This window comes from Hermetia illucens, chromosome 2 (assembly GCF_905115235.1).
Source record: "Hermetia illucens chromosome 2, iHerIll2.2.curated.20191125, whole genome shotgun sequence".
In the NCBI taxonomy this organism is placed as follows: Eukaryota; Metazoa; Arthropoda; class Insecta; order Diptera; family Stratiomyidae; genus Hermetia; species Hermetia illucens.
In genome coordinates, this window is record NC_051850.1 from 182,335,811 (window position 1) to 182,361,789 (window position 25,979).

Sequence of the window (25,979 nt, forward strand, 5' to 3'; positions counted from 1 at the left end):
TAGTAGATAAATATTATAGGATGGATAGTGTTTCAAAGTAGGTTTCCGCATCTTATCATGTTGCAGCGCACTCTCGTGGTGGATACAGACCACCTGGACGATAACAAACATTGAAGAAGTTCTCGATAAAGTGCCTTTTGTGGATTGTCTTATCGTGGCGACGTAGATGATCCTTGGCAGGCAGACTTCTGGATAGGGTAAGGGGGGTATCTAACAAGACATTGTGAAAGAAATATATGTTTTTATTGGCGCAAAGTTTTCTATTTTCAAATGACCGAAAAGATACTTACTCGCAAATGATCTAGCCTTATTAGCTCTGATGTCTACTGTCAAATAAAAGAAGGGCTTCCATTTACTCACTTTATTTATTTTTTTAATTTTCAGATTTTCAATAAAAACGATTTGCCTATTTACAGTGCATGCGCTTTCCTTCTCAATTTCCATCAGTTTCACATAAAAGTACAAAAACGTTTCGGTGATCCAACATTCAATAACTATTAACTGACAACTGAGGGTGGAAACAGAGTCCAGTAAAATTAAATAATAGGCAAGGGTAGAATGACAAAACTTACGAGATAACTTAAGGTTAGAAGCATGCAAAGGGTACAAAAGAAAATCGGATTATTATGCTCAATATCCTTTTAGGTTACGACTAAATAATATAAATCATTCGAATATTGATCGTGTCCTACTTCGATCCTGATTTTATTAACTAATTATTCGAGCACTCTCCAATTGACGTCATCGTTGAAGCGAAGGGGCGGGAGAACATTGGGCCGGTCATTTAGTGGGATCATATAAATAAATAGGAAGGGAGTTCCCCCGTTGGAAGGAAGATGATGGGAAGAGTGTATGGCGATGCATAGTGAAAGTTGGGCGTAGAAGAGGGAAAGCGGTGAAAGTTAATGATGCATGTGCGCTTCTGAGATGAATTTGTTGATGAGCCCTTCGCTAACAAGGCGTCAATTGAGAGTCAAACTGTCGAAACAATTCTAAACATAAGATTACAAACTTAAATGGCTCAGTTGATTTCAAATTAAGAACAACACAAATTTGTGCGAAAACAAAAAACGAAAAAGAAATTATTTTACCTAAATTAAACCGAAATAATAATGACATAAATATGTTTGTCCTTCAGCTTTGGCAAGCTACCGAAAGGGGTAGTTTGTCAATGTTTCAATTTTCGCTCAAAATCAAACAATATCAAAAATGTGAAAATAATGACTAAGTGTCCCAAAGGATCTAGCTCTCCTTGGGGAATTGGATGCCTACCAGTGCTTGAAATGTGAGAAGATGTTGTAGGGTGCCTGCCGTGTGCTGGCCGTACGTGATGGACAACCTAAAAAAGACCCAAAGAACAAAAAGTTAGAAAACAACCAAATCGTCCTTGAATGCAATATCTTACGGCAAATAGAGCAGGTGTCCTCATCAGTTCCGTCCCCACAACCATCTCGTCCTGAGCAGACAATGGCCGTTGATCGGCATCTTCCATTGGCGCATTTGTGCGGGCAATACTTCTGATTTCGACTAGTTGCGCTGGTCAACAATCTCAAGAAGAAGTTCGGTACCGACCGAGATCCGCAAATATGTGGAGGTTCGTCACTGCCATCCTTGCATGAAATTATCGCGTTACAGAATTCATATTCTGGCAAACATTCACCGCTCTTGCATCGGAACGTGTTCTCAGGGCAACGTCCTGATTTCAGGCTGTTGCAACCCAACTCATCCTCGCCATGTGGGCACTGTCGCTTGCCATCACAAATGGCCGCTCGACTAACACAGCGTCCGCTTCGACCACATCGGAATGACTCCTTAGGACACCGCTGGTTGGAGCGTGGATTATGGATGCATTCTTCATCGGATCCATCAACACAGTCTGCTCGGCCGTCACAGACGAAGAACCAACTGATACAAACTCCACTGGAACGACACTGAAACAAGGAATCGGTTCATGATTTTTGGTACTCCTGTGATTGGACCTTGGATACTCACCTGGAATGTTCCTTCGCTGCAACCAGTTCGCTCAGCACTACAGTGGTCCTCATCTGACTTATATGAACAATCGCAAACTCCGATTTCATTGCAGTGTGTATTGGGATCAGCGTTCTGGCACTGTTTGTCCAACGTACAAGGTAACCCAAGGGATACCGCATCATCACCAAGCTCCACCCGTTTGCGAATTTCCAGAACTGAAATGATAGCCATGTGAGAAATTTCCTGTTGAAGTTAATATCAGGATACCGCAAAGATCCTACCTGATGTCGGTTTTGGAGTACTCTCGAAATTCAAATTGGCAGACACAGGTGCACCTGGTTCCATTGTTGTCACTCGGCTTGCCAATCCCAACATCGTCTGCGTGGTGGCTTCAATCACTTCCGGCGAGCTAGTTGTGTAGAACAAATTCTTATCGGCATCTTCTGATTCCTCGTTTGTCTCTTCTTCCTCGGCAGTCTGATATCCTTCCTCGCTAGCAGGTCCGGCAGATTCCTGTTCGTCAATGCTTCTATATGTTGTAAACGCATCAGACTCTTCTGATTCGTTCAAGGGAGAACTATCACTTGCGGTACTGTCTGTCGCTTCCTGAGGTACCGATGGGATGGTGGTCCTGAAGAAGATTGGCAGCTCAGGAGGAATTTCTACTATCAAATTTTCAGATTGAAGGTCTTGATTCGGAGTTTGAACAGGTTCTTCGTTTTCATCTGGCACTTCATTGGAATCATTTGGTTCTTGAGCGTTGCCCGCTGGGGCAATGACAGAGACTAGGTTTGATTCAGCACCATCGCGGTTAGAGGATGTCTCAGACAATGGTGTTTGTTCGGGATCCGAAGCTAAGCTTTCTGGTTGGTCGGTTTCAGCGCTTTCGGCTGGCTTATGGTCAAGAGCAGGTTGGACTAGATCTTCCTGAATGGCTACTGGAGCAGCGGTTGTGTACTCTTCAATGGACTTCTTTGTTGTTTCTACATATTCTTGGCCGAAGATTGATGCAACAGCTTGTTCGGTTTCATCTTGTGGGACTAGTTCAAGGGGGTGAACAGCAGGAGTAGGACTTGACTCTGCGTCATCAGCAGGAATAGGACTTGACTGTACGTCATCTTCAGCGTTTTCTTCTTTATTGTTAGTCATTGCTTCAATTAACTTCTCATCCTTGTCCGCTCCTTCCGCTGGTGTATAGTCGTTGTGCTGAGGTGACACTGTCACACCATCGTTTTCAATTTCTTGTTCAGCATTAATTGGCTCAATAGTTGTTCCAGCACTGACTTCTTCACTTGCCATGTTACCCTCAAGTAAATCAGAAGCAACTGTCGTTTTGTCCAACTCATTATTGACTTCGCTTTCAACAGCCTCTTCTTCCGCCCCTAGACCAACTGCACTCTCGACTTCTGGGGCTTCAGTGGCTTTACCTTCATCCAAATACGCTTCATTGTTTTCACTTTCGGCTGAGATTATCTCATCTGGTTGTGATTGTTCGATTTTAGTTGCGGGGGTGGTTCCAATCTGAGCATCTTCTTCATTAGGTAAGCTCTCAATGGTTGTGGCTTCCTTCAAAGCTTCCTCACTTTCCAAAGTTTCGGGTGCAACCGTTTGAACCAGTTCTTCTCTCACAGTTGATACTTCAATGGGCAATTGAACACTAAGTGGGTTGGCAGTTGTTGGGGCTTCTTCAAGATTTTCTTCCTCAAGGTTCGTTTCTTCTACAGGAACGTTTTCGTCTTCAGAATCAAGTGGGTTGTCCTCAGGAAGTTCCTCGGATTGAGCATTAACTTCTTCTTCCTCGTTTATTAGCTGTTCAGATGCGACATCAGTTTCGAGAATAGGTTGCTGAGTAGTTTGCCCTTCATTTTGACTTTGCACTGCTTCCGAATTCTGGGTGTCTTCAGCGTCCTCAGGCTCGTTGTCTACTTTGATATCGATGGCAAGTGGGCTAGACTCCTCCAGTGCCGGTGCTGCAGTGGATGGTTGGTCTTCTTCACTCACTACTGGTGTTACTACATCTGACTCACTATCTGATTTGACCATATCTGCTGCCAAAGTCGTTGTTTGTTGGATTTCTGACTCTTCTTCCACAGGAGCAACTGTGGGTGAAGCGGTTGTGGTTTGATGTTCATGATGTGCATGCATTTCCTCGATCTCATGTTCATATTGCACTTGGACTGGAGAGTCTTCAAACGAGTCTGGTTCTACGTCTTTGTCATTGGTAGCAACTTCTCCGTCTGTGTCTGCTTCCATGATAGTTTCCAGGTTTTCTGTACCTGCACCCATTGGAGGTGGGTGATTAAATTCCGAGCTTTCTTCGTCCTCTGATGTCTCTCCTTCAATTGACTGGGTCTTTTTGTCTTCTGGAGCTTCACTTTCTGAAACTGAGTCTGTGGCAGCGACCAAGTTCCCTTCAGTTAAGTGATCAAAGAATTCCTCACTTTGTGGTTGAGCAGCAGCTTCAGAGCTAGATTCATAGGCAGGAGTTGATTGAGCTTCGTTTTCTTGGTATACGGGGCTTGCGCTAGTAGTTGAAGCGACTACGTCATCAATCTTATTCAAGCTTTCTTGGGCTTCAACCTTCTCTGGAATAGTGTTTGCCTCTGATTCGTCATTAGCTGGTTCTCGGTCATGAACGTGGTTTCCGCTTTCAGTAACCAAGGATTCAGCCGGGAAATGTTCTTCTGTAATTGTTGCTGAGGGCTCCAGGGCAACTTCGCCTTCGCTACTAGGGAATACCTCATTATGAGGTTCTGCTGGATCTTCTAGGGAGCCATCTGGATGCCATTGATACTCTTGGTCTGGATACTCAGCTTGATCTTGGTCAAAGGATGTTGGATATTGGTTTTGCCAGTCATCTGAGGATTGTTCCAATGAAGGTATAAAATTATCTTCCGTAGGTTGATGACTTTCAGAAGACTGGTGGTGGTTGTCTTCATGATGAACGTCATTGGCCATTTCCGCATTCTGAGTGGTTTGTTCTACGTCGATTTTTTCACTCAAGACGGCCGTTTCTGGTTCCTTAAAGATAACAGGAGCGGTTTCAGTGGCAGCTACATCTCCTTCCTCAACTTCATTTTGGATCTCATTGTGGTGGTGTGATGGCAATTCTTGAGGGACAATATCAGTGAACGGTTCTTCATTAATGTTTGATGAAACTTCCTCTTCTTTCTTTGGGAGATCTTCACTTTCAGGTGTAGCATCTGGATGGGCTGTTGTTTCCGCATGTTCATCTTGATGACTTTCGCTCTCTAGATTGGATGGTTCTGAAGACTCAACGTTGGAATTCTCTGGGTCCTGGCTGAGAATGGTGTTTTCCTGTTGTTCAGGAGAATCTTCCACTGCATTGGCCCCTTCGGTTTGATTTAATGGACTTATTTGGTACTCAATATTATTTGCCTCTTGTTCCAGAGATACTTGCTCATTTTCCAAGGATGCGGCGGCTTCTTCGAGATGTGCTTCATTGTTTAAGATTTCTTCCTCGATTTTAGATGGTGTGGCGACTTCTTCCAATTTTGATATTTCAGCTTCGGCTTTTGGTGTCGTTTCAGCGTTTTCCACATTTCCCAGACTTGCAATGTCTTCGTTCGATTCTTCTCCAGCAACTGGTTTCTCTGTAACTTCATTTTCTTGAATACCAACTTCCATATTGTATTCAGGTTCCAGATTATCTTTATTGTCCGCTAAATCTCCTGCTTCAGCACTTGCTGGTGATTCTTCATTGCCGTGTTTCTCCGGTTCAAACATGGGTTCTGTGAAGGCTTGTGGTTCGTCCTTGTTGCTAGTGATTTCAAGGGGTTGGAGTGGCTCCTCAGTTGCTTCGGACTGGTTCAAAGATTCCTCAGATGCTTCAATATCTTCGTGGTTAGACGCCTCCTGTAATATTTGTTCAGTTGCTTGTTGCTCTTCTGGTTCTTCCACGGGATATAAAGGTTCTTGAGACACCGGTTGCATGTTTGCAGGCTCTTGATCATTGTCTTCCGGAGTTTCGATGCTTTGCTGTGAATTAACGTTAGTGGCTACCTCAGCGCCGGTTTCTGGAATGGGTGTGGTAATATCTGGTCGATTTTCTTGAATATTCTTTTCTGAAGTTCCCTGTTCCTCTGCGTCAGCATTTTCTTGTTCTGCTTCCAGTTCTTGTTCCGTTTTCTTTACTTCATCTACCGCTTCTAACTGTTCAGCAGCTGATAGTGGTGGGGACAAGTCTTCATTCCGTTCGGTCGGTTGAACACTCTCGAAATCTGATGAAGGGGTTGATGTTTTCTGCTCTGTATTTTCAATTGGTGCTTGGGGTTCAGATTCGCTGACCATATCAATTTGCTCCGTTTGTGTCTCCTCGTAATTGTTTTGTGGAATTGTTGGTGATGCTTCTTCAGAAATATGTTCCTGGACAATTGCATCATGCTCTTGGGGCTGTTCTTCAATCGAGTTTTTGTCCTGAACGGTAGGCGATGGTTCATGTTCCATTGTTTCGTGCTCTTGTTCTTCCATAGACAATGGCTTATCCGCTCCTTCCTCTGTTTGTGATAAAATTGGTTCCTCTTCTAGTTTACTGTCAGTTGCCTGTGACTGGACTTCCTCCTCTAAAGCGGTATCAATATTTTCTACGGAATGTTCAGGTTTCTGGGTAAAGTCTTCATGCATTGGAGTTGGTGTCGTATGTGCTTCCTCTTGTTGCTGCGATGATTCCTCGCCATTTTCATGCGTATCCAATTCTTGGGAACTATTCTGTTCGGCAGTTTCGGGTGAGACATGTTCGAATTCGTCAGCTCCTTGCTCTGTTTGATGGGGTTCAACGTCCGAACCTTCCGCATGTTGTTCAGTTGAATTGAGAAGCTCATCATTGTTAACTGGGGTGTTCTCATCGTTAGATTCGACCACATTTTCATCCTGATGCTCCTTTTCCTGGTCGGGTTCTTGGGGTTGGTGTTGATCCATAGGTCTAGTGTGTTGCTCCTCCGCTATTTCGACCATCTGTTCATGAGGTTCTTCATCTTCCAGCTTATCTGTGACATGTTCTTCGTTGTGGAGTACTTCGGTATGATCGGCGAGGTCTAGTTTAGGCACATCATCCAGTTCGCCTCCATTTTGGATCTGATTCGATGATTCTTCTTTGATGCCTTCCGTGGTTTTGTCATATATGTGTGATGAGGATGAAATGCTCAGGAGTTCGGCTGTGGTGCTGATCGACGAGGTGGGAGGTGCAGCGGTGCTTGTTGCTTCTGATTCATCTAGACATAAGCCACCTATTTGCTTGTAGGGTGAAGTGCATTGACAACGTCCAAAGAGGTTTGGAATCAAGAAATCGCAATGAGTCCGAACATCCCACATCTCACAATGAGCATTGCTGTAGCAGACGGTTCCAGGACGTGCCGCTGTAAATGAGAAGGAGAAGTAGCTCTGGTTAATTATGCTGTATAAAGTCGTAAAGATTTCTTATGCTAAGAAGGGCGTAATGACCGGGATCATAAAACGAATGGTTGAGTAATAAAGACCTAAGCTTGTTCAGCTCGATAAATTGCTTCATTTGCGTCTAAAGGTCTTCAGATCGGAATGATCAACCGCAGTTAGCCCATAATCGATTGCAGGAGAAGGAATCCCTGATGGGATTCATATAAAGTCATGATTCTAAAATATTGATCATGTTTCGTAGGAATAAGAGTATTAGACATTCACCAAAACATCTAGATTTAATCATAAATCAAAAGTATCTACAGAGGAGGTCCGCAGTGGGACCGAGTAGGCCGAACACTTGTGGAGCTATCTGCGCTAGATCTCAGCCTGAATAGCAACGACCCTTATGGGCATAAATCATAAATTGGGTTTAACTACTCCATTTATTGCATTGCATATGTATCTTGTATTTGCAAAGGGCCATCCATCCTATGCACCTGGTCAGGTGGTCCTCGATATTCTCGACTCAACTCTGATGCGTGAGTTATTAACTGTCGCCAATGATGTCGTGACTGTCGACGATAATATCTGCAAGAATCTTTTTTTTTCCATAGCATTTATATGCAGATTTGCATGTGGTGCCTTCAAGATATACTTTATTGATTTGTTTACGTTGTTTTTATGACCTGAGGAGTAGACGGAATGATGGCACCAAGTACACTCCCAGCAGACGTGGAGACCATGAAATCAATGCGTAAAGTGGCCAGTAATGAATGGACGAGTGTTAATTGCGGAATAGTAAATAGGTTGTAACAACATAGAAGATACGGATGGTGCCAGTCCATTTGAAATTGATTTAATTAGGAAAATATGCACATTCAATAAAATTCTAGAACAGGAAAATAGCACAACTTTCCTTCTTTGATAAGGATCAAGTCATGCTTAGCACACGCAATTAAAATGGGGTCTTGAGATGGGACTAGAATTTGAGTCGTCATTGGTTTATAATATTATTACCTTTAGGAGTCATGATTTTATTTAAAAAGTATTCATGGAGTCATGGGCGATGATTCAAGGAATACTCGTCGGGTGCTACTTCACCTTCTAAGGTATCGACCTTAACTAATAAACCAAGTGGAAGTGCTTTGCATGTCTGTTTTCAATTTAGCATCCAAATCTATTCCAGTCCTTTTTGGCTATTCTGAAAGCTGTTATTGAACAATGGCAAACTACCCTTTGCGGTCGCTGGAAGTCCTCACATAGCTCTGCAAGGCAGGCACTTTACGCCAGCTTTTTGAGCGAGTAAAATTTTGTTCAAGTCTGATACAGAACTAATAGACTCATCTCTTATCGTACTCACTCACCATAGTGCAAACTTGTACCTTGAAGGACTTCCTTGAAATCAATTTCTATTTAAGGATTGAGGGGTCCTAAGTCTGTACCCACTTGATGTCGGACCACGTCAAATGGAGAGCATTTCCTTCCCACTTTTTTGGTCCAACGATAACGATGCTTAGTACCCAAGTGACCAGAAATTAAGAGGCGAAGATGACTTACCAGGGCGTAGGCAACTCATCAGATGCTACCTCACCTCTGTCCTGGGAGAAACTAACTGCCTGCAAGGTAACTTCTTGTATGACATTTTTTTGAAGCACCTTGAGCAAAGTGATAATGGAAGGGACTAGAGAAGTTGAGGGGAATATTCTTTTGAAAATGGGAGCTTGCTTAGGCCACCTTACATTTGGTTAAAGGCTTCTGAATTCTGGCACAAAAGAGAAGTTTTCTTCATAAATAATGGACATGACAATTTTTAAATGCACTTAACTTAAGACTCTCCCTTTCTTGTCCCCAAGGATTTGACTTGATCCATGGTTATAGCTACAGGACTACCCATGTATAAGGTCACTGATACTAAGTATTCCACACCTGAAGAAGACTGTTTCATAAACCTTCACTCGTTGTAGTTGACGTACAAAGGGAGAGAACAAGGAAGGAAAGGAATGGGATAGGATAGGAGGTTAGGAAGGTAGTAAGGTTCAGTACAATTTCTTTGGGCAGAGGCAGATATTGGATGGCAGTAGTGCTTTGTATGTCAAACTACTATGTCTTCTCTGATGAGAATACAATTATCACTGTTGTATGGAATAAGATGGTGATTTTCCTCGCCCATCTAAATCTTCATACGACGAATAAGGGTTTAGGGTATGACAGACACCTTTCAAGGAATTTCACTGCATATCTAACCATGATAGTATGAGCGTGCGGTTTTTAAGAGGAACCTTCGAACCTTCGTCGTTCTCAAATAATACGATGCAGTGATGGAGGATTCCCTGTGGTGCAACACTTCATACGAGAGGAGGCATCAGCCTAGAAAACGAACTCGAAGTTGGTTGTAGAAGAAAATTTGAATCCTCCTGGGATAGGCGCGTCAAAGCGAAAAATAGGGTAAATAGGGTAGAGTGATTTAATGGCGTCGTTTGCACGAGTTAATCCCTTTTTGAATGTGTGGGATCTTGGACAAGTTAAAGTTAATCTTGACGTTTGAATAAGAGTCTTGTTTGACTTCCGGAATGGAAGTTGATTTGATGTTGGAGGGACCGTCTAACACCTTTGAGAGTTTAAGGATACTTTCCATTCGGTAAAAAATAAGCGAAGTTCGTTATATCGAATGATGATGTTTAGTTTGGGGTTACAGACGAATAGAAGGGTGTTCGCTTTGATGAGCGAAAAGGAGGTTATGGAAAGGACGAAATCTTGTGGGATTTCCGCAGGAGCAGCAGTTACCAAATCACCAACCCAAAAAGCTAATAAGTACCCTAATGCTAGATTTCTTCGTTCGAACTTGTTTAGTTGTAGCACCTAAGCCTGCTAGGCCCTGCTCACAACCCATTAATTATATTTATTAATACTAGGGTCAGAGGGATTTATATCCCTACTTGGGACCGTGTAACAATAAAAGGCAAAGCGGTTGTTAGTAATGGAAGATAAGAAAAGTGAACGCTTGTGAAAAAAATTGTGGCTGTTAACCACGGCGTTGGGCTTATGTTAAACGTTAAATTCTTGGAAGCCGTACAACGTCGTGTACAATAAAAGTTTTGGTTTACTGTCTGCCTGCCAGTCCGTCTGTCTATCTGTCTGTCACACCTTATATCTCGGAGAAGGGTACTTCTATTAATACAAAATTTGGTGGAAAGGGAAGCGACCCTGTCAATCCCATTGCATGCAATGAGCAACATAAGTTCACGTTAAGTTTAGGGGGGGCTAGGAGCTCCGCATATATAGAAAAGGGGGGTGCAATTCTCTTAACCAAATATAGTCATGTGGGGTATTAAATGAAAAGCCTTGGTTAGTACTTTCCGAAGCTGACAATGACTGGAAAGCGGTGGAGTGGGGGAGCCCGAAAAGGATCAGTTTCTTCAAGGACCCGTTCTCAGAAACTACCCAGACAAAATATCTGAAAAAAGTATGGTAGTCCATGTACAAGGTATCTAGGATTCGAAATACTCTCCATACCGATACCTAGTGAAACAAAGTCAATAATAGCATACCAGGATTTCGTTTGCCCCTCCCGATCAACTTTCGATATTCGAACAATCCCTCAATACACTGCTTAGATGTTTGATCCTCTAGATTTCTGTGATGATTTGGACAGGTGCCCTCATCAGCACCTAACCTGCCAACACCTTCTTTGAAAGGATGCAGATTTTTTCGCCATACTCACAATCGAGTTCACCAAAATGGAACAGAAATTCATGACATCTTGTCAGGATATCTGCGCTGGAGTATTTACTGAAAACTACTTTAGAAGGGGTGCTCGTATTCCTGTGATCTTAATTTTCAATGTGCCATTTCCGTTTGTATATTTTGGTTCAGATATTGAACTAAATAGTCATCCATGGTTTTCTTCGCAGCTCTTTAGAAGATGCAATCACCCTCGCCGGCAACGTTAAGGTGTTTTAAGGTTTTGTGTGAAACAAAACCGCGCCATTCCTAGTTGTAGAAAATCCCGAAGTTTCTAAATCGATTAAACAATCGATTTCCTGTGCCCTCCCAAACAACTACCTGATCAAGAAATCAGGTAGTTCGCGCCAGATTCTCACCAAAATGCCGAGATTACTCTACCGCCAAACAGATCCTTGTGGAGAATCTTGACATATACTCTCCCGTCCCAGAGGACGACCAGCCTTATTTTCCGAGGTCTAGATGCGACGTTCTCCCCTCAGGAGATCGTTGACGAATTGAGCGCGAGACCCATCGCCACGACCTGGGCTAAAACGAATAACATCAATCTCGACTTGTGGTTGGTCACGTTTGACGCGACTTTCAGTGAGGAGCAGTTGGGTAACGTAAAAGCAGTGCTGCAAATGATCGTCCGTTTCGAGCAGATAAGAAACCTTGCTACAATGTAAAAATTGTTAACGCATCGAGCACGCATCATTCAACCGCCACCTTACATACAGATGTGTAAAGTGGGACAAGCCACCCGGCCCTGGCGAATGCGTCAAAACGGTCGAACAGGTAGCGAAGTGCATTAGCTGCGGCGGCAACGACCACCCCGCAAACTACAGGCAATTCCTTAGGTTTGTCCAGGTGGTATCAAGGAGAAATGCACAAAAACCATCCACTCTCTCCCCACAACTGTCTCTCGTCCCTCTAGTCGTTCAATCATAAATCCAGCCTTCACCCATCCGTCTGTGTCCTTCGCAGACACCGCCCGCATAAACCAACCCAACACCATTTTCAATCCAGACTGCCACGAGTTCGCCAGGAAATCGCAAGAATTCTTGCAGATGTTCAATTATCTTGGCATCCATTAATGGACGTTAAGATAATCGAGTTGAACATCAACTCCATCATCGGCCGAGCTCGCAGGCACGAGTTCGAGCTATTCCTTGGCGAGCACAAACCCGATATAGTTCTTCTATGTGAAACTAGGTTTCAACCTCTTCTGGACTGACCAACCATGGGCTAGCACCTGCGGTGGAACGGCTGTCCTCATCTCCGATAAATTCCTAGTTACACAAATTCATCCACCTCCCAATACCTTCAAATCAATTTAAAACACCCTAATTTCCTTTGAATCCCAATCAACCCCGGTCTTCGTCGCCTCCGTTTATTGTCTCAACCAAGCCCTTGACACACACGACTTTCTCCGCATCAAGTCCCTCTGCGCTTCTCAACATCGCCCTCCCGGCAAACAATGGTCCTTGATTATCGGTGGAAATCTCAACGCAGATGCACGGTCGAACCAGAACGGGGACCAGGTCCACCGTTTCCTTAAAATCACCCATCCCACCATCAACCTAGCTCATTTCAGTCTGGCCCTTCTAACCTTCAACAAAGGCTACTGCCATTCTTACCTAGACCGCTTCCTGATTAGCAGTAACCTATCTGTTATTCTCAACCCAAAAACCTTTCCCTTCCTCTAAACAATCCCCAGTATCAGTGACCATGATGCCATAATCCTTCATATCAAACTGCCAGACAGAGTCATTCGGTCCACCCCACCTCGAGTTTCCGACTTCTAGCGCGCAACCTGGAAATATATCAACCTGGCCCTCAAAACTAAACTTCAGCCTCTCCTACTTCCATCCAACAGTACAGTTTCCAACGACACAATTAATCAAATAGTCCGTCAATACGTATATGACGAACTAATCTTATTCCGTCCCTTAAACTACCGCAACCTCATCACCTTCCCCGATGACATCCTAATCGACATCCAATATAAAAAGACCCTCCGGCGGAGACCATTTAGAAATAGATACTCTCCGCAATTCTCTGATCCCATTTCCGTAATCCGCGAAAGGGTCCTCACCCTCTACACCCAATATATCTACAACCGCCTCTCCAACACAGAACTGAACCCTGGTACATACAGATAACTAAGGAAAACCTGCCCGCGTTTAGGCAAATCGGTCCAACAAAACGCGTTCCTATCCAAACATCCCCCCTCCCACAGAAAAGGTGAACGTCCTCGCACACCACTTCCTCCAGACACACCACAGCACCCTCCACTTCTGTGAACCACGTTGTGACAACCAGGTAAACTGAAAAATCTTCCAACACCTTTTCCACCTAAACTCTCGCCCATCAAAGTGAACACGAAAATATCCCCCCATCCACTTAGTCAGTCCAGACTCCGCCAGGGCGTCCATCGACGCCTCAAAAACCAAAAACTCGGTAGGACTTGACAAAATTCCCTCCATCATCCTCAAAAATGCGCCCTTAGTATTGCTCCCATCATGTAGCTACAGGCCTATCTCGATCCTTTCCTCCGCGAAGATATTTGAGCGAAACATAAAAGTCATCATCGGCGAGCATTGTGACTCCAGTCATTCACTCCCTCAGTCTTAATTCGCCAGCCGACCCAAATGCTCGGTTGAGCATGCACCTCGCGTGCTCAAATCAGACGTCCTCCTGGGCCTTAACCGGAACGCGCCGACCATAGCCTGTCTCCTTGACGTAAAGAAGGCTTTTGATTGTGTATGGCAATACGGACACGCTTCTAAGCTTTCGGAAGTCCTTTTCCTGTCAAACGCTCCTGCATCGACGCCATCCCAGCATGTCATGCCCTCACATTTCTGAACAAATGTCTATTCGATCCCAATCCCCTTATCTCCCAGGCCATGCAGATTGTGATCGTCGAAGGGAATCATCTGTTTCCTCAAATCCTCTTATCTTTCCAGACCCGAAACTTCCTTTCCGCCCCCGACAGTAGAGTGATCTTCTACACCGGTAACTATTCCTCATCCCAATTTTCAAAACCTTTCCCAACATTTCACTGGCGCCAGTGGGATTTGTATCGTGATTTGACGTCGGATACCAGTCGACTCAGCTGTGAATGAGTACCTGAGTCAAATCAGGGTAATAATCTCGGGCGAACGTAATACTGACTACATTGCCTCCTATAGTGTATCCACGGTCTTGAATCAAGTGCTTTAACACACTTTAAGGCCCTGGTCCAATTGGATTGTTGCGCCAACGATTATTATTATTTTACTATGTAGTCCCATTTTGGCCCACCGAAAACACCGGACCCCTTGAATCACCTAATCCCCTTTCTCCCAACCAAATGGAAGGTCAAATAATCGTCGACCTCTTTCATAAGCCATTGGTGTAACTGGGTTGGAAGGTTCAATGATTCTGTCTTACTTCCGGGTCGTTATTGGTTGAAAATCGTGAGTGTGACTATGTGGTAACATTAAGGTATCATCGGAGTGACACCTTGACCATATAAAATTTTCACTTTTAGAGACTTCAATGAAATCCGGTCCTTCGGGAAGCGATGTAAAGCGCTGATCTCAACAAAATGTTTGAAAAAAAAAATAATTGAAGATTTCCCTTCCGATTTTGAAATTCAAAACTAACTAGACTGGACCGTGGTTAAATGCGGGCTCAACACGCTTGACATTTGCTGCAATTCCAAATCTCCACAAATGTCAGGTCTTATTTGGAGTTATCCTATTTTATCATAATTTTTTCCACAGCCCGATGATTGAGTTAGTTGAATTTCAGCCTCACAATCTCCTGGTTTCTATTGGGTCTCGGTTATGTGTTGCAGATTCTTGTTCACCTTCGTCTTGTCTCCCATCATTAATAGCCATAAAAATCGATGGTCTTGTGGAATACAATAGTATTATCTAGAGAAGGATATTTCTTTAAGGAAGCAATTCTAGCCCCAACTCTTCTAGCCAGGGTAACATTTTTATATCTGAGTCTGAAGGATCGTTGAAAGATGCAACATTTTAAGTAGACTATGGTAGGGCAAAGAGAGATGATGAATTTGTAAATTTTTATAAAGGATATGAATCCATCCTGAATGAAAGGTTAAAAATTAAGGAAGAAACGACGTATATATATATATCAGTGAATCCACCTCCCTTTCCCCACATTTCAAGGTGAAAGTATTTTAAATTACTTTTGCAAATGAAAATCGAGGATCAGAGAAAAAAGGGAGGCAATCAATTCGATGAAATTGCAAAAGAGCAGGGTGACCACTGGTGTGATTAAGTAAGCAACTGGGTGAAGCAGAGAACCCTACGCCAATCTTCTGCAGTAGATGCGGTTCAGCAACAAGTTTTGTTTGACAATAACATGGCACAGGTGGAGATGTCTTTCAAGACACCATTCTGATATGAATAGGTTTCTTCCGAGAAGTTCTTTAGGAAAGAGAGAAGCGAGGACCATCATCCACTGAAGTAGTCAAACAGGTCACCAGGGAAGCCTCACTTTTTTCATTTGATCTCTGGATCCTCATAAGATATGAGTTGGGGTGTTGCTCCAATAAAATCAGTAAAACCAAACTAATTGTAACTATGAGGTTACTCGAATTTTATAAGATTATTTTTGTTCCACTAAGCTCGTCCTACTTGCTCGAAAAGGGATATTAGGCCCCAGTCAAACAAGGAACTCATCCTCATGTAAGCTGGGATGGTTTTATGAGACCGTGTGCTCCAGAGGAATTCTTGACAGGTGTGCCAATGGTGGTTACTCCCATATGGCCGGCAACATTCCTTCAGGATCCGTACCCCGTAATTGCCCCAGAAGTGTCAGATAGGTCTCGCATTCACACTATTGCTATGCTACTCAGGGTGGTACTCTCTTTGTCGTCCATGCCCGAAGGGAACCGTGGGACTATGCTTACTTGGTGGGTACTCACGTTAAACCCTACTAGATTCATATTCCGCTGGGCTGTCAAAACAAGTGATGATGGAGCTGAACCAGCCATTTTCTACTGGTAAAGGTAGCATATGGTCATATAATCTTGCCGAATCCACGTTAAAAGAAACCACACTAACGGGTGTTATCCACCATTAAGCTTAAAGTACGGCAACCTAATCTTGCAAAAAGTTTCCGGGAAAAGTAATGCATATTTCTCAGACTAGTCCATCCATGGAATTACGTTGCATGCTGATTACTTTTAGCTTGTCTTCCAGGAGGCTACACACTTTTGTATGCTCGTGGATTTGAGAATCCTGCGAGTTGGCTTTTAATCCAGATCCGTGAAGTTAATATTTTTAGATAGCAAAGCCTTCTATCTACTTCGTAGAAGCCATTACCACCGTTCTCCTATCTCATATTCAGAAAAGCTGACTAGCGTGCCAAATAACTAGGCCAAGTAAACAAAGCCACCACTCCGACTTCCCTGTTCATCCCGCAATTAGCAATGCACTTTGCAATTGCATCATTAACCTATTTTCCACTGTATGCACTTTGAGCTACTCCCCATGGTACTGACCGCAACCAGTTGGTTGCATCGATCCCAAGAAACCTCTCCACCTTCCATTCACAAGAGCATATTAGTATGCGCAGGGAGACCGCTTCCATTAATCATCAAATTGCAATGTTTTTTGAACATCAACTGCATAGAAAGTTGTCCACTTGCAAAAATGCATTATCTGCCATTGTTGCACTTATGTGCGTAGTGATTTCACTTCCAAAACGTACGAGTATCTTTCTGGTCCCATTAGGGATATTCAAATTAGCCGGCAACCTACAATTACACTTGACCATTCCAAGCGGGTCTGCTTTCGTAAGAAATTTTTTTTTTTTGTGTGACCAGAATTGGAGTGGACGATTCTGATTTTGTATGAATTAAATTCCAGAAATAGTGGTTGAAGGCGTGCTTGGAATCATGATTGACTGTGGATTCGTCATTTCGGTTGGTTTTGCGGTGAATCTGAATTAGAAGTTGAGATATGAACGAGCATGTAGGAGTGAGGATGGTGGGAATTAGCCATGTATCGATGCTTCTCAAAAAAAGATTTACTTTATCTTAAATTTGATGGTGAAAGAAAAATATACAATTTCTTTTTTTCTATTTGGTGGTAGCGAAAGCACGTCAGAGAAAAAAGGACCAAAGGAGTACCTTCTTCAGGAATCATCAAAGAGCCGTTTTCTATACAGCATGCTGGTTAGCCTTCTCAGATTAAAGCTCTAACAAACAAACTTCATTGGGAAATCCTGTTGCGATGAACATTTGTATTGAGGTGACCGGGATGACCATGAGGGGATGAAAGATTACCTCGGAAGATCGTAGGTAGGTAGGTAGGTATCAGTGGCCGCTCCGAGGAGCCCAATTGTAATAGCACTACGGTGCGCCGTTTCGATGCCACAAACTCCTAAGGCCCTGACTGCTGTTATGAGAGCAGGGAGGTAGAGTCCAGCCGCCTCGGATCTTCAGAGCTAGCCTGTAACATTCATGCAGCCAGAAATCTCTCTGACGTCCCCAAAGAATGGTTGGCCAAGTGTCCGTAGCCTGACTCTAGCTAGAGCTGGGTAATCGCAGAGAAAGTGCATAAGCGTTTTCCTTGCTTCTCCGCAGCTTTGCAATGCGAATTGTAGGGTATACCGAGCCTGGCGGCATGGTCCCCTGTGGGCCAGTACCCCGTGTAGGCTGCCGTAATCTTGAATGCATTTGCACACATCTGTCACAGGAGCTCTCGAGACCGGGCTACATTATAAGCGAGCCAAATTTTCCTTGACTTGGCACAGCCCGTAAGTCTTCGCCATCTAAGGCCCGTGGCTGCTAGGTAGTGAAAGTAGACTCGGCTCTCGACAGCCGCCAGGGGAAGACCGACTGTATTCACTGAAGGACTGCCGTCATTCCCCTCTATGTTCCTATGCCCGGGAACCGAGAGGAGAGTGACCTTGAGCGTGCCGCCTAGATGGTTCAGCGCGTCTCTGCACTGTCCCACCAGCCTGGAAGAAGTCGTCATTGACTACAAGACCTTGATGGCCGCTTAACTGTATTCCGCTTGGAATACACTAGCGAAACCTGGGAGACTATACGACTTGAATACAATGTGTGTATTCGAGAAAACCTCCGCTGTGACTTCACAGAACATCTTTGATCCGTCCGTGAAGAATACTGTATCATAACCTTGCAAGACGCCCCCGCTCTTCCACTTTACCCTGGTTGGAAAGTCGACAGCAAAGTTTCTCGTGAAGTTCAGCTTGCGCGTGGCATAATCCATTGGGAATGCCCAGATTTCCCGAGGTATTTCGTCTCATATGTTGCTGTGGCCGTAGGACTTCGCTGCCCAACATCGGGACTCACGTAGTCTGACGGCACTTCATGTGCAACGTATTTAATGTGGAGGTCTAGGGGGAGGAGATGCTGGAGTTAATTGAGAGCATCTGCCGGGCAGGACTGCAGAGCCCCAGTAGCACCTGTACATGTGGTTCTTTGAATCCTATTAAGCTTCATCCTATTGTATTTTTTTGCTCAAAGCCTGCCACCATACATTAGAGCCGTACGTTAGGATCGGACGCACTACAGCGGTGTACATCCAGAGAACCATCCTCGGCCGGAGACCCCATTTCTTTGCAAAGTGCCTTGGAAGATATTTTTCCTTTTTATTGGCTAAAGGAATTTGGTAATATATACAAATATCCACGTATTTCGGGGACCAATTGTCTCCTTCTTCATTGTTTTATCTTCTGAAAAATTTCCTTCACAATTTGCGTTTTTATAGCTATAGGTTCCTGTTGAATCCGTTTTTCTTGGCTGTTTCCAGGATGTAGTTCTTTTCCTTATTCCTTCTTGAGCGATGTTGTGATCATCTTGTGAATCATAAAGTTGTATGCCGCCATCTTATGGTGAAAATCGAGGTTTGAGGTCTATTGGATGGTTCGTTGTGTCTGGGTCGGTTTCCTGTAGATGTCAAATTGAAAATCACCTCTTTCCCGGATTATTTTTAAGTCTAGGAACGATATCTTCCCTTCCTTTTCCATCTCCATGGTGAACTCGATGTTCCTGTGCGCCCGGATGAATTTCTCGAGGATTCTTCCTGGTGCTTCCCTTTTGATAATTACTAATATATCGTCCACGTAACTGATCCAGAATCCCGGGAATGCCCCAGCTTCCTCGAGTTCATTCTCCAGGTTCTCCATAAATACCTCACATAGCAGCGGTGAGAAAGGGTTGCGTTTTGCTGCCCCGGAGGTTGTTTTATAAAATTTATTCCTGAATGCGAAATAGGAAGACCAGTTCCTTATACAGTTTGGCCTTCATCCTCCATTCGGATGAGTTGTCGTGTGTCGTGATCCATTCCTCGAACAAGTGTAGGGCTCCTTTCATCGGTACGCTTACATCACTTTCTATCCTCCGGGCTCGTTGAATCTGGCAATGACTTCTCTGTCGAACTCGATGCTGCTATTATCTCTTTGACTTCGTTGCCTTCTTTATGTATTTTGGGGAGGCATTTGATTCTGGACATAGATGAGTTAGTTATTCTCAATTCGGCTGCTTTCTTAATAATTCCACTCTTTTAATGGAGTCTGGCAGAGGGTCCTTCCGGATGACGTGCAACCTACCTTCTTCTATTTTTTGCGTACTAAGTTGTCGTATGCTCCCTTGTCCATGATGACCACTGCGTTTCCTTTGCCTGCTGGTAAGTAGAAAACGAGTTTCTTTTTCAATTCTTTAGTGGTTTTGTGGTGGTTAGACGATGGTCTTTTCCTTGTGGCTATTCGCTTGGTGGGGGTCACTAGTCGCCTAATTTTTTCCTGGATGCCGGATTTTTCTCCTTGCGATGTATATTTGATTCCTATCTCGACATATTGAGAAGTGAAAGCTGTTCCTGGATAAAGTGTCCGTTGGATCTTTCGATCACATAGTTGGGTATGAATTGTTCCTTCGATTTCTCTATTGCACCCTGGCCCACATGTGTTGTGGTAAGTGCCTTGAATTTCTTTTCGAATATGCTCCTCTTTCTGGCCTTTTCACAGGTATAGGCCCTATTGATTTTCTCCCATATGTCAGTCATGTCGCCCTTTCTTCCATCGATGTTCTTGCTGTTTGAAGCCAAAAATATCTTTCAAAATGGTATTGTGAAATCCTTTAAAAATACTGACAGCATTACCAAGGTATCTATCAATCATTCAACGCTTGACAAGCACCATTTCTTGATGTGTTGTTCATCGGTGGAAGTTCAATACTTTCACGACATCCATTGAACTGCTTCTAAACATCCCTTTGCGATAAAGCATGGTTCCGGGCTTTTTTATCATCCTGAATAATTCTGAATCCAAAATTTCATTTCGGAGACAAAATTTAATCAAACTTCTTTACTCAATATAATTAGACATGGCAAAAATCGCCGAATGCACTTTCAGCCTCGTACAAAACCAAGCGTAAAACAAAAAGTAATGAAGGCTTTGACATGAATTTTATCACAGTTGTCTGTCACAATGCTGCCAACTTAGAAGAAAATTGATGTGCGGTTTACTTGGCGCGAGTTAGTTTGAAAATAGGTCTCTCATTTTAGACACCGCTTTTTTCATTACTTTAGTCTCTGAGATCGTTCTCGTTGATAATTTAAAAGATAAGAAGAAGCTGAATATTTCCTTAGGGGAGGGAAAAGGTTACGTTTGCAACTTCTGTCAAGATATGGAAACGCCAGAAGGGGAATTGGGTCCGAGCTGAAGTAAGCCTATACTTGTTCGTGCAGTATAGTTCACCTTCTCAAGTGAACATTTGCTGAGTCAGACATATGCGCGGGAACAGAGTTGACACCTGGCATGCCATGCTTCGTTCAACTTCATAAATTTATGGAAGATCCCATCAAAAAACGGCCACGGTTCAGCCTCGAGATCACTTGGGACGTAAAATTAAAAACACAATTAACGCATTCCGGTCAGTCTCAAAGAGCACAAGCCACTATAGATGTGTTTGCCCCCTATAAGCCTTCCTGACATACTGCCTCGCCAACTGTTTGTCTTCGCCTGGTATTCCACATTTGCTTCCGTTGGTTAAATCTACATATGCCGGCACAAATAGAAACACTAGTGCATAAGAAGTTGGCAAAGGGCAACTTTTCCAGTTGCTATGGCAAACGGCAAGAATGAAACTCGCCCCATAAACCTGTATTGCGTGATTCCTATCCCTCTCTGAACTGGGAACTGGTCCTAAAAGTAGGTTGTTGGTGAATCGGCTGATAGACGTCATTCATTATTCCTATCGAGTTATTCTGCGCCGATATTTGGAGCTAATTTTGACCTACTATGTCAGCGTGTACGCATGCGTTTCTTCATTAAACTCTTGCCTAATACTGAAGACAGTACCTGTCTGTTCGCAGTGTTAACTAAGAGAACCCGAAGGCGATTTTACTTGCATATTCCTGGTAGTCAGTTTTAAGCCTGTGGGAGCTTATCCTTCAGGAACAACAAGCACCTTTGAAAGATTTCGAGGAGTTTTACGAGGGTGCAGAAAGTTGTAAAGCTTCTGGAGTATCTGTCTATAGTCGACAACTGTGCATGAGCTGGAACAAGTGGTACAACGTCAACAAACCGTAGGAGGATATTTTTCATCTGCTTCAAGGACCTCTGCTGGAACTCTTCAACGTTGCGTGGCAGAACTGGCTCCTGCTACTGAGGTTGGATTCTTGAAAAAGTAAGATTCAGAATATGAACCACTGAGTGACGCAAAAGAAGAGAGGACCCCGGAAAGATAATCTATTTTGCATGCTTTACATTAATTGAGAGTGCCTGGAGGTACTGGAAAACGATGGACTTCAAACTATGGTTTAGTATTGAGAATGCTAAGGTTAAAGTATATCGATCCTTGAAACAAAGTGACGGCCTGGTTCTGGTCCACACCGTTAACGAGACGTGCTAGAAGAAATGCGACATATTTTGCAGCACGGAATACATCAGTAAGGACAGACAGAAAGCCCGTATTTTTGCTAAAAAGGGGTTACATACTTTTAAATGTGTGGTTAAACAGACATCGGTCGGATCATAATGCTTGTACGTCGCTTGACCCTTCATATCATTGTCAATCTAACTTTATAGAAGCAAAACTAAAGGATATGCAATCAGATATTTTACTCAGGTCATAGTTGGATATTCAATGATCTAATCCTTTGCTGAGATAGTGACTCCCCTGTCACTCAAAATAGGCCAAAAGTGATAACAATGTATGGGCAAGCAAGCTGCAATTTTTGAAATTATGTGTCAAAAACGGAATCCACCAAAGGTACTTGGAATTTTCGGCGTTGCGTGTACTATAAGAAGCCGTGCAATAAGAGATGTCAGTGGAAGCGATTGTCCAGTTTATTACAAAGACCTGTAATGGACCGCTCTGGTGATAGCGTTCGCTTTCTTTGCTTCCCGGTTGACGTTCTTAAAAATTTGCCAACTGGCCAGGGTTTAATCGTCGCGAAACACGTTAAAGAATAAATGGCAACATCATTCGGCGTAGTGTGCTGACCAAGAGATTAACCATAATTCGGTATAGAACCATCTGTAATGAACATCGGTTTTGAGGTGGCAATAATGGTCAACTAAGTCAACCATGCAACCAAGCGCATGACAAAATGGGAACTAACGTAGGGTCTAGGATTCGTAGATCTCAGGGCAGTGAACCTATGGAATATAGCCTATTCCAGTTCTTAACTTCCGTTTTGGTTTGCCGGATATAGTTGACAACTGGTTGTACCTAGGCTCTACACACAACTTTCATTTCTAAGCTTCATTCCCATCGCATCTTCTAGAGTGAAGCTTTCCTTTCCGGTCCTTCGTAAGCAAACCTCAGGAAATTGTCTTTTTGGTCTTTGCTCTGAAATTTAGAGTCTCGTAGGTGATTGCTTTTGATAAGACTCTGCAACTATAGTCTGGAAGGTATTGCCATCCGAGCTTCTGATCATCCAGAGGAGTCTAGGTTTGAGCATTCTGAGAGGAAAAGTGAGCAATATGCGTCACTTTCTTCCTTATTCTCTCTTTTTGGGCTTCTGAGATGTGTTCGCAACTAAAATATAACAAAAGATTAATTCTGATTATTTCCCTAGGGGATGGAACCTTCTTGTGTGAATCAGATATTTCTGTGGCAGTAGATCAAGCTGGCAGCTACTTGTCCGACATGCAGTGTTTCGTTCATCTTCGGAAGCTTACGAGAGGATCTCTCTAAAAAAAGGCCACGGTTCAGCCTTGAGACCACTCCAAGAGAAAAAGTAAAAACGCAACATCAGTTTCATAGAACACAGGCCACTATAGAGGCGTTTATCCACGGTAGACCTAACCGAGATACCTCCACGTCATCTGTTCGACAACAGAGATTCGAAACAGCAAGAGTAAATACATTGCCTGCTACTCCACCCTTATCTCTGTCGGCTGAATTTATACGGACACACGTAGAAACAGAGATAGAGATTGGCTCCGTATAGCAAGTGGATCAGACCTGAGTCTGCAATGGGTCTCATCTAAAATGGCTCTGGTGACAAAGCTACCTGGAACCATAGAAAATGGGATGGACCTCTGAGAGCATATTCTCCAAAAGTATTCCCACGCGGTTGGACCCCTTGTGGAAGTTTCATGGTGGCTGTGATTGCACCTAAATGGTGGGCGGAGCTCAAGTGTGAAGCTGCGCTGTACAACTCGGGGCCGAGCTTCTTTATTGCGGTAAAAGTGTTAAAAGGCCTCATATGCGCTGGTATGAATGATGAGTATAAACTAGTATCGCTGTGCCAGTTGTGACGGGGTTCTGATTGTGTTCTCCAACTCAATTCGCGTTCGAAGGGGACTGTACGATTATGCCTACAAGACAGGCACCCACAATAAACCCACAGGACCTTTGTGTTTCGCAACCGGAGTGAGGTGAACCCAACCTTTAAACTTCCACTGAGGAATTGCCAGCCCTTCTTGAACGGCGAACTTTTTCTAAAAAGTTCACTGTCCGCGTTATTCCTGTTGAGCGATTCTTCTTTCAAGTGGAGACCCCCTTCGTTCCACAGTTCCACAATGAGTGATAATTTGGATCTACTATTCAAACATGTGCACATGGGTTTGTTCAAAAAACTCTAGGAGGACTCGAAGGCGATTCTCTGGAGTACCTATTTAAAAAAATTGGAATTCGGAGAAACTTTGGGATCTATTGCCGACAATGAACCATTCTCCATTTTGTAGCGATGACCGTGAATGAGCTGAAAGGACTTGTACAAAGTCTACAAACCCTAGAAAGACGTTTTTCAGTATACTTCAAAGAGTTCTGCTGGAACTCTTCTAGGTCATGTGGAGGAGCTGGTTTTTGGGACTGACGTTGGATTCCTTAAAATCTAAGGATCAGATGCTGTTTTTGGAAGCGATTTTCCTATGGAGTTGACGGAACTGTAGCGAAATTGGACATCAGTTGCAGGCCTGCTTGGGCCGTTTTTTTTTGGCATGCATATGTGTCTATCTAGAGTAGTATGGTTATAGTGCACCTATAACAGGTTGGAATATCCAAATGTTTGCTAGTTCTTCCGGTCTAGAATCTGGTTTGATACCACCAGGTGCATTAACGTTGTTTGCACATGTGCTGAACATTGTTCGAGAATATGTATGGAGGAATCTATAGACAGTGTTTGGAGAGATCCCTACCCAGTTAGTAATTTATGTTCCTAAGGCTCTTCTCGATGAGGTTCGGACAATCATATAGGCGCTTGAGTTTGTCTCCCCCCACGTATCCTGAACTGCCAATTCCTGGTAAGCTGGATCAGTATAGTTCCCTCAAAGGTTCCTTCTTATTCCTTAGTGAACCCCTTGCTGAACATATAGCGGCGGAGTATTCACACCTTATAATGCGTGCCGAGGTCTGGATACTCCAGGATTCCAAATTATTTAGAATATATCGGAACTGCATAGATATTTGTAGATACCAGGTCAAAAAGGTTAAGGTAGACGTATCTACGGAGTTGTGTTATGGAATCGTGAAAGATGTTCTTGCGATCCCAGTGATAATGCAAATGTTTGTCAACCCTAGCCATGATCAAATATGATACCATCATGTGTCCAATTCCCTATTAGTCCAAGCTTACTCGCCTTTCTATTGTGAGCCGAAATAGAACCATGCGTCCATGTTTGTCCACATCTCCATACAACTCAATCAGACAATCGTGCCTCCATCAGCTTCCAGCTTTATGGGGCAGGTGATATGGCCATCATTTGAATTCAATTGTCTCAAGAATAATACTCTTAAATAACTGTATTCTGTCCGGAGTATCTACTTAAATATGCAAGATGTCTCCATGTCTATTTGGCCAAGATCAAAGTCACTAAGTAAGCATAGTGAGGCACGGTCACATTCAGTAGCCCAAAGACGCGTGTGGGTCAGCAATTTCGCACTACCAGAACCGATAGATACAAGATACAAGATCCATGTCAAGATCACTGGAACAATTTGTCTTTGAACCTGATCGTTGACTGGTTAATGTGATATAATAAAAATAAAGTCAAGAAAAATAGGAGGAAATCCAATAAACAAAATTGAACTCCTTCAAACGGATTTGTTGATGGGTTCACGTTTGTGGTTAATGCACACATGATTGTTACGTTTTCGCGTGTTTTTCTGCAATTCAATAACATAAATTTGATTTGGCCAACATTAATGGGATGTTCATGTTGCACATTTGGAATTTTATTTAAACATTTGGGTTGGTTACTGTTATGATTTCGTGATTGCTTTTTCTGAGTGGTGAATCGATTCCCACGGAGTCGTGTGAATGGTGGCAGAAGTGTGCAGTTTCTTCGATTCAGATTGTTTGTGAATCATTAGGGGGAAAGCTGATTACGATTCTGTTGAAGATATTTGGATAATATATTATCAACCATTCCGTGGCACACTACCAAGG

General features: G+C 43.4%; 1 protein-coding gene across 1 annotated transcript in view; it reads right to left on the reverse strand.

The window, feature by feature from the left end:
• Positions 1 to 346: 346 nt before the first annotated feature.
• The window catches only part of LOC119649480 (titin), a 189,421-nt gene continuing 163,788 nt past the window's right edge, over positions 347 to 25,979 (reverse strand). Inside the window, exons 4-7 of the mRNA XM_038051649.1 lie at positions 2,256 to 7,349; positions 1,993 to 2,189; positions 1,406 to 1,931; positions 347 to 1,339 (exon numbers count right to left, since the gene is read on the reverse strand). Coding sequence (XP_037907577.1) covers positions 1,269 to 1,339; positions 1,406 to 1,931; positions 1,993 to 2,189; positions 2,256 to 7,349 — 5,888 coding nt within the window. The 3' untranslated portion in view covers positions 347 to 1,268. The remainder of the gene's footprint in view (positions 1,340 to 1,405; positions 1,932 to 1,992; positions 2,190 to 2,255; positions 7,350 to 25,979) is intronic.